Source organism: Gouania willdenowi, chromosome 24 (genome assembly GCF_900634775.1).
Source record: "Gouania willdenowi chromosome 24, fGouWil2.1, whole genome shotgun sequence".
In the NCBI taxonomy this organism is placed as follows: Eukaryota; Metazoa; Chordata; class Actinopteri; order Blenniiformes; family Gobiesocidae; genus Gouania; species Gouania willdenowi.
In genome coordinates, this window is record NC_041066.1 from 15496321 (window position 1) to 15513084 (window position 16764).

Genomic DNA, 16764 nt, shown 5'->3' on the forward strand with positions numbered 1-16764 from the left:
CTACTGAAGTGCATTCCTGTTAATACAATAAAACTGAAATGGCATTCAAAAGCATATTATACATTCATATAACACAAAGCGAGTATAAAATGCCGTTGACGAGATAACTCGTCAATGGCGTTTTTTTCACGGGGATTACTAGAAAACACCCTGGTGGAGGTCTCATCAATATATAAGCTGTGGGGTGTTGTAGTGACCAACTGTGCCCTGAAGATGGCAGCAGTACACCTTTTGGATGAGAGATTAGCTACTGATGCTACCATTAGCTAAGGAGGAAGGAGGAGGAACGAAGGAGATTATGGCACTACAGAGTGATATTGTGACGTATCCAGCAGCTCACAGCTCCACATACTAACACAAAACATGTGTGGACCTGAGTGGATTATTGATAATGTTGCGATGGTAAGATAAAATTATCAACTAACCGGGCCAAACGGGTCATCTCTGTGTGTCGGGAGGAGGGGAGTACAAAATACCCCCAGCCTGTGAGCCAGATAGCAAAATAATAGGTGTGGCAGGAGGTAGCAGAGCACCTTTGAATGAGATCATCCGTGCTCAGCAGAGCTCAGAGGGAAAGAGGAAAGGCATTTATGAGACAGAAAATGGCACTACATACGAGAGTTGAAGTTCCCAGCAGCGCACACTTGACCAGAGCATGTGTGGAATTCATGGATAATGTGGCGATGGTGAGATAAAATGATAAAAAAAAAAAAACGGGGAATGCAGTGACACTCTGCATGTCCGGGAGGATGAGGAAGTTGTGTGTGTACAGACTGACGGGAGAGAAACTTGGAGGAATGCCAAAATACAGTAAGAAATCCATTCAACTCTGACCTATAGCAAAAAAATAATTTTGCCATCAAAAGCCCCGGCTCAGTGTTTTTTTTTCATGTTTTATATAAGGAAACAATGTTCAGATGCTAGAGTTGTCACTAAAGCAAAAAAAAATAGCTTTAAAGTCACTGACAGGGTTTTTTTTAGAAAAAGGCTTTTTTCTCAGCTTTTTGCGCTGAAACTGAAGATTGTGTAAAACTTGCTCTATTCAACGGCTGATTACAAAAGAACGAAATAAGCCAGAAACAAATTCAATCTTCAATCTTTCAGAATCTGGTGTCAGATTTCAGATAGTCATAGTAGAAAATATTCTATGGGTCTTTAAAACAGCTGGCACTGAGGGGGGTAGGAAATCTGAAAATGGCTGGCACTGAATTAGTTAATTTCTAATATCTGTCTTTCAGGGGCTTGACACATTCATTCTTGCCAAATGACGAAAGATTTCAGCAGAAAAGGAATTTCCGCAGGGGAGGCTAACAGCTAACATAGCCACTCCCACTGCCCAGTTTGGCTCGTTGAAATATTTTTTGGCTAGAAACTCTAATAACTACAAGCTAGCTACATTGGCTAATAGGCAAAAAAGTGATGACCAACTCCTTGCTCCCGCACTTGTTTGGGACTTTAACCACTTAAAGCTGATATTCGGAGTTTCTGAGAAATCTATGTTAATGTATGATTCTTTTGAAATGCGAAAAAATACCTAACTAGTCTTACTATGGTCTACTGCCGGTCATTCATTAACGTCAATGTATATATGGTCCCACCTTTGTCCTATAGACCCCTATACAAATAATAAGCGCTGTGATCGCCCAGCCAATAGGCTTTGACTTCCTGTAGCAGACTGTCAATCAAAGTGAATGCGGAACTGTGCACGGAAACAAGGCCGAGCGTCACAACAGCAAACGGGTAAATATGATTGTGGCTCTTACCTGACCCATAGACCTATATCAATGCGACCTTGTTATGTTCTGCAATGCACACGCAGAAAAGTAGAGGCGTGGCTTCTGGTAGATTGCAGAGGCAGTGGGAGGAAGTGAAGCTTTTTTGGGAGGGACATCAAGACGTTTCTCAGAAACTCTGGATATGAGCTTTAAGCATCATTTTTTAATCTCATGCTGGTTGTCAGAAATGCCAAACTATGACTAAATGCAAGGGTAAGATAACCCTCATCAACGTAAAAATGATGTCCCACACCACCCTCCTCGTCTTCCTTAACCCAAGCTAACCTACAACAAACACATCTGCTATAGCTGCAGCAAAGTGCCGACACTTCTGCAATCGCTTCACATTTCTCTCAGCGATTGATTTGCTGGCATACGCAAACTGGGAGCAGAGAACGAGAGTGTGGGTAGGCAGCGAGTAAAGCGAGGGAGGCGACAGGGAAGTCAAAGGATGTGCAATGCCAGGCTCACATACCGTCACCATGACAACAGACATCACTTCACAGGAGTAGCACTTAGGGTGCCTGTGTGGGCTGGAGTGACATAGTTGAAGGTTGGCATTAGCCTCTTGTGGAAGCCATGACGTACCAGTCTGTCCAGGTTGGCTTCCCCCCCCCCACCCCTGTTTTATTTCATCCACAGAGAGGATAAAAGCCACCCACTTGGTCTTGTAAGCTGCCTACTGGCACAGATGAGTGATGTATACGTCATGTGTATGTGTGCGGATGCTGCCAGTGTGTCTTAGTCAAGACAATTCTACTAAATTAAATGCAGAAAATGACAAAATGTGAAAATATTAATATTCAATGAGCCCTTTTCATTGTTTGTCTCTCTGGCATCACTGAGAATTATACATGCTAGCCAACTTCAATCATAGAAAAATATCAATCCAAACAACAACTTTAGCGTATTCTATGATGATAATATGGGCTATCACATTTATAATTTATGTATTTATTTATCATATCTAGTCTCCAACCATTTAAACTTTCAAATACATCCATAATTCATTTACATGGACTCAACATAGGGCTGGGCAATTTAGACCAAAACTCATATTTCAATATTCTTTCTCAAAATTGAGATGCGTTGTAAATCGTGGAAATTTTTATTCAAATTAAGTCTGAACAGAAAGACAATTATGTAAATTTGCTGATGAAAAATGTCACACAGGCTCATTTATTAACAAACAGCTGCACAATATGTGCCACTTCTGCCTTTTTCTCCTGTAAGGGACAGCACGTGTGAGTGAGTTCTGTAGTGTGGCTTGTTTAGGTGTAGGTCTGGGTTAGGACGTACTCCAAAAATCCATCGAACTGTGCTTTACGTGTGGTTCTGAGAAGTAGCAAAAGCAGCAACTCCTAAAACAAGTACTTTAGGACAAAATAAGCTACAAACTAAAAAATATCAATATTGGAGATATTGTAATTTTCTATATCACCAAAACAGAAATCTTGAATCTCGATATATTTCCAAGGCCTAGATATCATTTTTGTATTTATTTATCATATCTAGTCTTCAACCAAACCTTCACCTACAGTACATGCAAAATTAACTTACATGGACTCAACATCATCTCACCCTAGTCAGATATGTTTGAATAAATTAAGGGTGGTAACCAAACATCAACCATTCACAAACCGAAACTCCATCAAGCTTTCAATTCCTCTAAGATGCTACAACGCTTTGCCCAACACAAGTATCAACTGTAAAATCAGACATTTACTGTCAAGAACAACAAATGACCATTACCCAGGGAAAGAATAAAAATTGCAATAGCTTAGCTATCTAAAACGCAAAACTCCGCAACTGGCAAATGTCCCCTTTTCCAGAATATCTCAGTTGGATCAGTGATCCTGATCATGGTACCATGATCAATCACACTTTAAAGGCTTGGAAGAAATGTCTATCCCCATTAATAAAGATACAGTAGGTCCAAATGTATGGACGCTCATGGTTTTGAAACATTGCAATGAAATGCGCAATCCGAATCCAATCCAGATTAAACTTGGTAGATTAATAGAGGACCGAACTAGTCATAACTGAGTCAAATTCCATCAACATCGGACAATTATGAAATGATAAATTTTTTCTTGAATTTTAAAATTTTACCAATAATGACAAATAGGGATTTTTCGATTTTTCCGGATCTTCCATGTCGTAAACTATTTTTGGTTGAAATTTTGTCAAAATCCACTCATGACTTTAGATGGAATCCTGCTAACAAACAAATAAATGGTAAAATATAACATCTCAAGCTTTAAAAAAAAAAAAAAAAAAAAAAAAAAAAAGTGTTACAAATCAAGCTGAGTGATAGATCGACTTATCAGCATGCAGCCTTAACAGCTGGAGTACTCGCTTATTGCATCTGGTCTTGTTTACCTATTTATAAGCATTAATAAGTAAGTTCAATCTAGCCAAACTGTAACACATTTAGAGTACAAGACAGACTGGGACATCATGGCATGAATCGCAAATTTAAAATATTGATTTTTAGGAAAGTGAGATCAAGAAAAAAAAGGTGTGATTTCAGCAAATGCACAGGAGACGGTCTTCAATGAGCCTTTGATTCACGTGGGAGATTAGGTGGCAACGCTCTGTGGAAAACCAGTGCCAGGCAGTGGGATCAATGCTTATATCCAAATATCACAGCCCAAAATAAGGCTATGAAAAACTCATCTCACACAGTATCTATTAGAGTTCCTGGTTTTTCAAAGTCGAACATCATGCTTTTGATACAGAAAGCAGGCAATGCCAATGTCATTCACATCACCACCACTTACTAAAAAAACAAGGAGATAGGCAAGTCTTCAAATACTCAAATGTATTTTATTTTTTACATATTAAAAAAGGTGCAGCTTTACCTTGAAATATTTAAAGTTTTAGTTTCAATAGTTTGCCATTTAATGAAAAGTTAAATAAATGCAAAAATTAACACAAAGTAGGCAGCGAGATTATGTTTTCAGTTTGCAAAATATAACCAAAACCTCTGCTTTAAAAAGAAAAATCAAACACCATTGCCACACATTGTTAGAATAGCTGACATAGATGATTGGAATTAATAAAATGACCTTAAAAAACAAATATGCAACTCACTTTTAGGTTTTAGCCCACAAGTTGATTTTTATTTTGCATTGCCTAAGCTTTACTTTATTTTACATTAAAATCTATCAAATTAAAAGTACTAAATAATATTTATGCATTCTAATGGTTATTTATTAGTTATTAAATTACTCGTCCTGTATGTTGCAAAATTTCTTATTGTTCTGTTAAGAGGTTTGTTAATTGTCTTTTTTGGGTAATTGCTTCTTGCTTTTAGTACAAATATCTGTTTGATGGACAAATGAAGTTGTACACAAACTCAAAGGCAATAATGCTGTAATCAATAGATAATATCAAACCCTGCTTTCAGGTATAAAGTCAAATACTTTAGATTTTTGTAAAATAACTATTTTATTGTAGAAAAATCCATTCATAAGCTACCATTCACCAAAAACCTTTTCAGCTATTGCACAGCCCAAAATCATACCGACAATAGCAGGGCCTTCAAGTTTCCACATTCACAAAAAAAAAAAAAAAATAGCAATATGACAAATCTTTGGCATATTTTGCAGGATTTGAGAATACTTTTCTGCTCCACACGGAACAGAACAGTTGAAAAATCAAACTACTAACATTATTCAAAGCGATAAATCCAAAATGTGTAAGTCTGGCATGATTCTGGGACATTTAGTATGTCAGTAAAAGCCAGTTGGGTTAGGTATACCTTGAAATGGAATTGAAATGGCCAAATTTGTAATGGAAAATCAGAGGCTCATCACACAGTCAGCCTAAATAGTCTCTACAAAAACATGTCTGCTGTTTTAACTGCAATGATGCAGTAGAATAACCCATCCATCCATTTTCTGACCCACTTGCTCCTTTTTTCAGGGTCCCCGAGGGTCTGCTGGTGCCCATCTCCAGCTTTCTTCCAGCGCTAGGCGGGGGTACACCCTGGACAGGGCACCAGTCCATCGTAGGCAATAGAATAACATCCTACATTAGTCAAATTGCAGTTGGATCAAAAAAAGGACTAATTCTCTCTCATCTCCGTGAAACTGGGGTTTAGAGACTCAAATGTATCTGAAAGTTGAAGTTTTGTAATTAAATCGTGATGTAATGTAGCTACAAAATATTAAAACTCAATATACAGCAACATTAAAAAAAAAACAATGAGATCAATATAGCCATCGTCCAATATAGCCAAGTCCAATTGTTAAGGCACAAAATACATTTTCAGTTGCACTTTTAAAAAGAATAAGAACTATTATGCAGTTTTGAATTGTTTATTATAGAACCAGAATTTAAATTAATAGGTTTCTTCATTTGTATCATTCCTTTATTTATTTCATTCAAGATTTATTTTTAGTTAAATTGCATCATTTTGAATAGTTTATCAAGGGATTCTTTTGACAATGAAAAATAAAAGGAAAATAGTATAGTATTTTCCCCAAAAAAATAAAGGAATATTTTTCAGTCATTTGTCAACATTCCCATTTTGTAAAATAAATCGTGAGAAAATCGTATCGTGAACCCAGTATCGTGAATCGAATCGTATCGGGAGTTGAGTGAATCGTTACATCCCTACCTCATAGTGATAAAAGATGGTGATTGTGACAGTCAGCATGATTTTCTATTGAATTGAAACCTTGTTTATACAAACAAGCCTCTTAATTGGAATTCCATGAGAAAAAAACCCCCAAAAAACTCATTTTGGTTTATTACTGGTTTCTCTGCAGGTGCAAGGGCAAACAAGACTTTCTATAATAGAACCAGACTACTAAGTAATTGCACTTAACACTAGCACCAGGTCATTCAACCTGCAGTAATACAGAACTTAATGAATGAATGCCTATGTGGCTCAGGGTTTGGGGTTTTAGACTTCACTGTTGAAGCAAACAGAGGTTACAACAAGTTTTCCAAAATCCACAGAGTGGATCTGGCTCTAGACGATCCCATGTTAAGTTGTGTTCTTGAACTCATCCAACACTTCACAGTGAAAAACAAATCCATTCAAAGCATCCACGGCTAGAGCTAAACAATTTTACCCAGTTTCAAATGATGACTATAAAGAGAAATATTATGTCCCTGGTAAAATCTATTCCATTCTTAATAATCATGCATTTTTTTGTGCTTTAAACAATTTAGGCAAAAGGGTGGCGATAAAATAGATAATTCACAATGAAGGTGCACACCTCACTGAAAAACATGTCCAAACAGTAGAAAAAACTAGTGATGCACCGAATATTCAGCCACCGAATACATTCGGCCGAATATTGCAAAAAAAAAAAAAAAAAAAAATCAACATTCGGCCTTCGATGAGTTAAAAGCAAGGCCAAATAGTAGCGTGTGATGCAATGACGCAATCAAACAACGTGCAGTGATAGAATAAACTGCATTCGATATTCGGTCAAGCGTTTATATTTTATTTGGCTTCGGCCACAAATTCTCATTTCGGTGCATCCTTAGAAAAAACTGTTAAAGGGTTTTGGTAAAAAGTTTTATAAACGAGACAAGATTTGTAAAAAATGAAAGCAAAAAAAAATATTAAAAAGTTTAAGCCAGTGGTTCTCAAAATGTCTTGGCTCAAGTACCCCTTTGTCCGACTACAATATTTTGCTTAAAAAACTATTCAAAAACAACTATAGAGCATAATGATGGAATGAACGAGTGTTAATGTTTCAGAAATTTTAGGTGTTCCCATTTAAACTCTAGGCAACCCCAAGGTTGAAAAACACTGATTTAGTGTCTCCTGAATAGATTTATTTCTATAGTTTTTATCATTTCCGGTCATATCACGGTTGGGGTGGGACCAAAAATGACACTATTTGTTAATTTTCCACTCTTTCACTCTCAAGTACCAGTGCCATTGCGTAACCCTGGGGGTACATGACACGTACCCCCATTTGAGAAACACTGGTCTAAGTTAATGAAGAAAATCTAAATCACAAATGCAAGACTTTCTAACCCCTGATTTTAACAAACTGTTTAACAGCTTTGTCGAAGTCACAACATCTTGACCAGACAGAGAGCTTTGAGCACAGTAGTTGGCCATGGGTATGAATTTTAAGACAAAAATTAAACTACAAGTACATGTTGTGACTGAACACTTAAAAGGAAAGACAAGTACGCATGAGGAGAACATGCAATCTCCAACAAGAATTGACCCATGCAGCTGGGAATAAACCATGGGTGCCTTCTTGCTGTGAGGCCAAATATACAGCTGTATCACATAAGCATAAAGGGGAAAAAACAACAGTCAATGATGATTCTGTGGATTCTGAGTGAAGAAGCAGAAATGCTTCAGACTTCAGTTTCAAACATTGACTTCACATTGTATACTTAGTGGCATTCTCAGAGGACTGGCTCCAAAGAGACCTGGCATTCAGTATGATTAAGTTGGTTCTTTCTGAAACCCCCACCCTTGGGTGAAAAGTAATCCCTGACGTGCGGCCGAAAGTCTTTCACGGATACAAGTTGGTCGTTCTGTATTTTACGCAGCAGGAGCTTCTTATTTGCCTTTGATTGAGGCGTACACTGCAGACGTCCATCCACTGTTCCTCCCAAAGGAAGAATGGTGGGGAGGGAAGACAGGGAAACAGGGACTATGGATGTAGAGAGGAGAAGAGATAGAGATATCCGTGGTCTCATTACGGTGGGAAATGTAAGGGTCCCGGTCCAAGGGAATGATGAAGGACTCTGTGGAGGAGGCATCTGAGAACCAACAAAGACTGCTTTAGTTTCACTGGCAGAATGCATTTGCATAGCTTAGAAGCCAAAGCGTCTGAACCGGGGCTCATGAAAAGGAACCCCAGCAATTGCTTGGACTTCAATGCAAACGAGAGCAAGCGAGAAAGAGAGCGAGAGAGAGAGAAAGATAGTGAGCGAGTGAGTGGAATGGAAGAAATAACAGGCTGAACTTTTTTTTCCTCTTAAATAAAACACAAACGAGATCAGGAACATCTGAACATCCCATGGAGGTTGTCGCTGCCAACTTTGATGGAAAGCGAACATACTAAAGGCGGGTACGTCTTCAGAATATCTAACACACGCATCAACATCTTTATGATATAAGCCACATGCTCCACTGTAGCATTTTGATAGTATTACTTACAGTAGAGATGCGCTGTCAGCAACGTTTCCCAAAATAATCTCATTTTAGAGTATTGTATGTTGTGGGATTCTTGCAACGCTGCATTGAAGAGGAGACACTTGGCCGATTGGACGGCTGCATAATAAATAAAAGCTGCTGAAGATTAATGTGGGTTTCAAAAATAATCTTTGGGAAGGTAGAAAAAGACAGGTAGAGTGGGAAAGAGGAAAAGAAAATCAGAGGTTTCTCAATGGCGTGTCTTTTTCCCTTTGAGGCCTGGAGTCGTGGAGGGATGACTAGCCTTCATCAATCGTATTTAATGACTTTGGCAGCACCACTTAACGCACTACTGTGTGATTTCTTCATTACTAGATCATGACTGCCCTTTAATCAGCAGTGCTGATGTATTGCAATGCTCATGGATAGAAATTATTTTATTTCTGTTAAATCTTTCAACGCAGGACCGAGAGATCGGGGAATTACCAAGACTTTCCATCTCCTGTTTGAACTACATAGCGGTATATGCGATAATGACTTTTTAAGCACAATGCTGACAAGGTTGAACATCATTAAAGCGGCTGTGTTTTTTGGGGGTCTCTTCTCATTATTCAGTAAGACACTCACTGCCCTTCACCTGTGGTGCATCTCGCACTCATTCAGCAAATACACAGCCACCAAACACAACATGCATGCAAATGTTTTGCTACAATCAATATTCCGTGTTAACTTCTGAACCTGTTGGTAATGTATTTTTATTCAGACCGCCTTGCCAGAGAGTGTTGCGTCAGTATGTTTAATCCATTAGACACTCCTTTAGCGACACTTCACAATTTGAAAGAATGACATGAACACGTTAGAGCAGTGTTTCTCAAATGGGGGTATGTGTACCCCTAGGGGTACATAATGGCACTACAGGGGGTAGTTGAGAGAGAGGAAAATCAACAAATAAAAGCATTAAAAATATGGGGTTTTATAATGTTTATTTTTAGTTAAAAATGATTACACTAGATATTACCAGCAACTCGTGAGACAACAAAAACACAAAAAAGCAGAAAAATATACTGAATAGTAAAAAGAACAGACAAACACTTATAAACTACACAAAATGACATCAAAACACACATACTAAGAAAAAAATATTTACCATTACCAACAAAGACACAATAAGAGAAAAATACACAAGATCACTACAAAATACACAAAAATAACAGAAAACTAAACGACACCAAAAAAAAAAAAACACACTGAAACAGAGAGAGAGGAAAAGGAATAGATAAATATTTATACATACATACTGTACATACAGTACATATACAAAATAAAATTGAGAGAAGAGAAGGAAAAAGAAGAAAAAGAGAATTTAATGAAAATTAATAGGTGAAAAAATGTAGCCAATTAAAAACATTTTAAAGAATTTATAAATTCCTTATGAATATTTTGGGAAATTATTTTGACACATGTAGGCTATTATGTGTATTTTGAATTTTAACTTAATTATCTTCTGCTACTCAGCGAACGCGGTGGCATTTTCCTTTGCTCCCTCTCTTCCCACCCGTATCTGTCCTTGCTTCTGCTTTTGTTTTGTCTGGTCTTGTGAATCTAATAGGAGCCTCTTTTTGCATCTCATCCAAAACTGGAATTATGGAATTTATTAGTTGGTCTCTCAATGCAATTGATTACATTTTATCAACAAAAAGATCAGGCAGAGGTTCAGAATCAGAAATGTTTTATTTGCCATGTACAGTTTTGAGGACAGTACAAGGAATTTGACTTGGTGGTTGGTGCACAAAACAAGCAACAAAAAGAAATAAAAGAAATAAAAACAACACAACAAAGAACAACCCAGCAACAATAATAATAATAATAATGATAAATATAAAGGATGAGGGATAAATAAAGGATAGATAGAGAATAAAGGATAAATAGGATAAATATAAATATATATATACAGTGCAGCAGGTATCAAGCTGGTGGAGGTGGTGATCGGGTGGGGGGGGGGGGGGGGTTCAGTGGGTGACTTGGGGTGTGTTCATGTGGATGGTGGCAGAGGGAAAGAAGCTGTTTTTGTGTCTGGAGGTTCTGGTCCTGATGGACCGAAACCTCCTACCAGAAGGGAGAGATTGAAACAGTTTATGACCGGGGTGGGAGGGGTCGGCCACAATCTTTCCTGCACGCCTCAAAATCCTGGAGGCGTACAGGTCCTGGAGGGAGGGCAGATTGCAGCCGATGACCTTCTCTGCAGAGTGGATGATACGCTGCAGTCTGGCCTTGTCCTTGGCCGTAGCTGCAGCGTACCAGATGGTGATGGAGGAGCAGAGGATGGACTGGATGATGGAGCTGTAGAAGTTCACCATCATCTTTGTTGGCAGACTGAACTTCCTCAGCTGCCGCAGAAAGTACATCCTCTGCTGAGCTTTTTTGATAAGGGAGCTGATGTTCAGCTCCCACTTGAGGTCCTGAGTGATGATGGTCCCCAGGAAGCAGAAGTACTCTACAGAGCTCACTGTAGAGTCTCCCAGGGTGAGGGGGGTGAGGGGGGCTGGGTTCTTCCTGAAGTCTGCTATCATCTCCACTGTCTTTAAAGCATTGAGCTCCAGGTTGTTCTGGCTGCACCAGGACACCAGCCGGTCTGTCTCCCACCTGTAGTCGGACTCGTCTCCATCAGCGATGAGACCGATGATGGTCGTGTCGTCTGCAAACTTCAGGAGTTTGACCGACTGGTGAGAGGAGGTGCAGCTGTTGGTGTACAGGGAGAAGAGCAGAGGAGAAAGAACACAGCCCTGAGGAGATCCAGTGCTGATGGTACGGGGAGCAGAGATGGTTTTTCCCAGCTTCACGTGCTGCTTCCTGTCAGACAGGAAGTCTGTGATCCACCTGCAGGTGGAGTCTGGCACGTTCAGCTGGGAAAGCTTGTCCTGAAGGAGAGCTGGGATTATTGTATTAAAAGCAGAGCTGAAGTCCACAAACAGGATCCTGGCGTAGGAGCCTGGGGAGTCCAGGTGCTGGAGGATGAAGTGGAGAGCCAGGTTTACAGCATCGTCTACTGACCTGTTGGATCTATAGGCAAACTGCAGGGGGTCCAGGTGGGGGTCGGTGATGTCCTTGATGTGGGAGAGCATGAGGCGTTCAAAGGACTTCATGACCACAGATGTCAGAGCGATGGGTCTGTAGTCATTAAGTCCTGTGATCCTCAGGACATTTGCGGCTGGATATGCACCGGACCCTTGGAACAAGTAGCGAGTTGTGTGCGTCAATACTTTCTGTGGAAGACGTAAAATACAGCAACACGATTGGAATTATGGTAGCGGGCATGTTGCTGATTGGAGCTGGCAGCTCTCTGACCTATTGCAAAGTCTGCATTACGTTGGCAACTGTTTTGGGAAGGCTGCCAGTCATTTATGAAGGATGGGGTAACAGTCAACACTGTTGACACTGGAGCTGCTTTTGGATCGTTTACGCGGAACTGAAACCCACTTGGAGAAATCCAATGCCCAGCTTGCAAGTGAAGGCCACTTTATTGAATTAATGCAGAGAGAACCGGGACACAAGGCTATTAAAATTGACCTAGCCTAATTCAAAAAGACATTGCTCATCTTCTTTTGCCTCCCAAAGCCAGCTATCCAAGCAAGGCTGTCTCATCTACCAATCACAAGGAAGTTTCTGCAGACAGATGCTCCATCCCCACCACGGATAATGTCTGTGCGTTACAGACCCTGGCCGTGTACACTGAAGTGTATATGACAATACAGTAGTGACTCTCAATCCAGTTGTTTATTTCTAAAATGCATTTTAAATAGGACTATAGACTCATAGGTTTTTTGTCAAAAAGAAAATTCACAGCTCCCCTTGTACAAAATTACTTTCAGCGGCCCTGGGACATATGCTAATCTACACTAATATGTGCCTTCTGTAGAGTAGTTGAGGGACCGTAGTGAAGGGAAAAACACGGGGTGACTATGCTTAGGGGAATCTTCAGGCTAGATGCAAACACAGACAGTTAAATGTCCAAACAGTTCCATCTGCTCCAATGCCTGTCCCTTCTGCCGTCTGTGCTGCTGATATAAGCCCACTATCACACTCACCAAATCTGGCAACACCACGTTAAGCATCCTGAGATAAGATCCGCTCCAATGAGCTTGTATCTTCAACCACACATCATTGCTCACAGCACTGTTTTCATCGCCTTTCTATATCGACACTTATGATATAGTAAGTAGGAGTGTCCCAATCTGATATTGATATGGGAAATCTTCCCAATATCAGCAAAAAATAAATAAATCTGATTGGATTATATCAGCCTGCACCCAGCAAGCAGTCCATTCCAGACTCCACTCCAGCACTTCTATCAAGCAGTTGACAGAACTAAATACTGACAATAAAATATAACTGAAGTGAACTTGAAAGCACTTTAAACCAATAACAAAAATTATATTATTTTAGACGTTATTTTTCAGGGTCTTCTGGTTGATTTTTATTTATTCTAATTAACCTCTTGAGCCCCAGCCACTTTTCTCCAAAAATCACACACCCATAAAATAAATAAATAAAAAAAACGTTTTTCTAAGCTTCTACATGACCTACATGGCTAATTTTTGGTCAGACTGAAGTAAAACCCTTAGTGGATACAGATGATGCGAAATTGTGGAAATATATGATACTGAGTGACAATAAATCATGTTTTAAATACAGAAATCTGTAGTCCACTGGAAAAAAAAAAAAAAACCAAGAGATTTACATCAAATATGAAGCCATTTCTCCAAATGCTAAAAAAGCAGAAACAAATTAACTAATGTATGGAAATCAACTGCAGCACGTTTGTGATAACATTAGGCCAAAGATCATAATCAGAAATACTTTTTAAAAATTCCAGGGGGAAATTATTTAATACACATATATACACATGTTTTTTTTTGTACAAAAAGAATATTCTTATGTTTAAGTTTAACTAGTGGTATTTTGCATTTTAAAAATGTATTTTTTTTTTTTTTTGCAGATTTATCAACATTTTTTATCAATGTCTTCTGATTCATTTATTTTATAAAACTGTAGAATATTCCTATGTTTCAGGTTAAATTGTATGTAAGCCATTGGTTAATAATAAATGTGTCAGTGTTTCTCATCCTTACTGTTACTTGATCAAGCCTTTTCTAACATTCCACACTAACAAAGTATTAATGCTTAGTGTTGATATCCAAATTAGTATTAGTATTGTCCAATACCCAAGGCTGCAATATCGGTATCGTATCAGAAGTGGAAAAAGTTTGATTGGCACACCCCGAATAATAGTATAGCTTAATGAAACCAAGCGTGGTGAATAGCAATAAATGTCATTTCTCAAGAATCAAAAACTTCACCCTAAAACCACTTGAAGTGAAGCGTTAATGTGAAGAGTTCTTACAAGTTTGAAAAACATCTGACAATAAAACACGAGTGTTAGTTTTGCCTGAGTGATGATGTTTCTTTCTCTCATCCATCAGCCAGTAGTTGAAGACACGTGTTAAACTCAAATTCGGCCCTTTAGAGCAACCAATTTGACCCGCAGGAGTAAGTCAAAATGACTGCAAAAACATGAATCATTGCATAAACTACCATAGGGATCCCAGTTTTCCCACGCTTACAGTACATCATATGATGGCAGTCATTCTTAATTGCCAAACTCCACATTTTTCCAAAATCCTGCAATTTTATTCAAATGATTCCACAAAAATGTACCCAAATGAAATCATAATTGGTCACAAAAACAAGGAAATTTCAAGTGAAGATCCTGCCAGGACTGAAATCCGTCACTTATTGCTTGTTTATCATCAATGCCGTACATACTGTACATATTACTGACAAGTGGAAGTGCAAACGAGAGCACATTAAAGTCAAAATGACTTGTTTTCCCACCTAAACTCTGTGTACTACTTAGGATCAAACTGCATGGTCTGTATTTGGCACCTCAATTAAATTAAGTTTGATGGCCCTGGTCTATAAGCCAACATTGGTTCTTTTGTTGAAAGAGTGAACATATCTAACTGTGCTCTAACCAGATCCCATCATGCCCCAGCTGCTGTGCATGGCGTGTGCATGGAGGCAAAGCTCACATCAAACCCTGGTGCAGTCACTGGTCACATTTGTGCTGTTCAAACATCATCTCTTCACACGTGCAACACCATGGCAACATGTCTTTTTAGGTTACCTGGCTTCAAAAAGAGCACGCTGACCGCACATCTATGTATGTCTGATCACACCATCATGCCTGACATGGCCTTTGTTACTGCTGGCAGGTCAGGGCTGTGCACATCACGGCTAGTGCACATGAATCACCGTTTCCTCACCCCTACTGCTGCTGGAGATGACGTTTGTCATGAGAAATCATCTTTATCAGCGGCTGCACAATCAGACACATATGGGTATGCATCTCAATGTGAGACGGGCATGCAACACACATTCATGACTCTGCATATATACCAAGTTCTACAGCTCAATAGATGACGGATCTGCACTAGAGGTAAGATGGACAGACTATTTGAATAAAGTTACATTTGGAGCGTGGAGGTGTAATGACCAGACACATTTCCAGGTATCCAGAGTAATAATCCATGATTATGAGTGACTAAATTTAGCCTGCTCACCTACTACCACTGCTGTGTATATGATGGATTGGATGGGAAGGTTGGCTGTGTGTGATTGGCTACACACTGCCAAGGGATGCAAGAAGACATCCTGAGCTCCTCAGTCCAAGTTCTAGCATTCAGAAGCTCCAGACCTGCTTTATCAAACTTGCACAACATGTGCTGCATGTTAACAATGTCATGGTTAACAGAACAGAAGCCACTTTTCTTTTTTTTTTCTCCCTCTACAAGGTCATAATCAAAATTTGATTTCACTCACCATACACTCCTTGGCAACGGATGCCTTCTACGATCAGAGCCAGAAGCCCAAAAACACAGGTGATAATTAGATCCATCTTTTTCTTTTTCTCTCTCACGTTAATCTCTGCATATCCAGCCCTCAGTATAGTGAGAAGTCCTTTCCGGATCGATGTGGCTGAGGTGCATAGACACTCCGATCCTTACGTCAATTAATTATCTGAGGAGGGGTGCGTGCGTGCGTGCGTGCGTCGGCTTGGAGTGCACACACAGAAGCGCACCAGTGATGCAGTGAAGCGGGGAGTTGGCTGCAGAAAACCCGGCCTTTTTTTTTGGCCACTAAAGCAGCCCCCGGTCCTCGACCCTCCGGTTTGGCAACCAATCCTCCCCGAGGCTCCGGGAAGGTGCGCGTCTTCTTCTTCTTCTTCTTCTCCAGCTGTGGTGCCTGTGGATGCTGCACGTCTTACGAAGCCATCATCATCATCATCATCATCATCATCACCCCAATCATCACCATCGCGCTCACAGAAACATCACGATTGCGCCTCGACAAACACTCATCACGTCCCCCTGGTGCTGCTTTCCTCTCCAGCTGCTGCTGTCGTTTGACACCGGACTCACTCCACACCGGCAGCCGCATGTGTGTGCGTGTGAGTGTGTGTATGCGTGTGTGTGCGTGCACACACCGGGAGAAGCCCGTTAAAGCGTTAAGTCACGTTGCGCAATACGTGAGATCGAACAGCACCGCAACCGGTCTGCGGCGACGTCAAAGATGTGCGTGGTTTTCACTGGCGCTCATCTGTATGGGAGGAAGGAGAGACATGAGAGACGCAGCTGCTGCTGGATGGATGGAGAGAGAGGAGGGGGGGTGTGGGGGGTGGGGGGGGTGGTGGAAGCATCCATTGGAATTCAAGCTCTGACACACACGCACGCGCGCGCGCACACACGTTTAACCATGTCTGCTCTCACACACTCAGGGTGATATGCTGTCTGTCATGTAGCA

General features: G+C 40.0%; 1 protein-coding gene across 4 annotated transcripts in view; it reads right to left on the minus strand.

The window, feature by feature from the left end:
• LOC114457501 (MAM domain-containing glycosylphosphatidylinositol anchor protein 2) overlaps positions 1-16560 on the minus strand; it is a 257718-nt gene extending 241158 nt beyond the window's left edge. For all 4 annotated transcript variants that reach the window (XM_028439400.1, XM_028439396.1, XM_028439399.1 and 1 more), the window contains exon 1: positions 15784-16560. In XM_028439400.1, coding sequence (XP_028295201.1) covers positions 15784-15859 — 76 coding nt within the window. In that variant the 5' untranslated portion in view covers positions 15860-16560. The remainder of the gene's footprint in view (positions 1-15783) is intronic.
• Between the last annotated feature and the right edge of the window lie 204 nt (positions 16561-16764).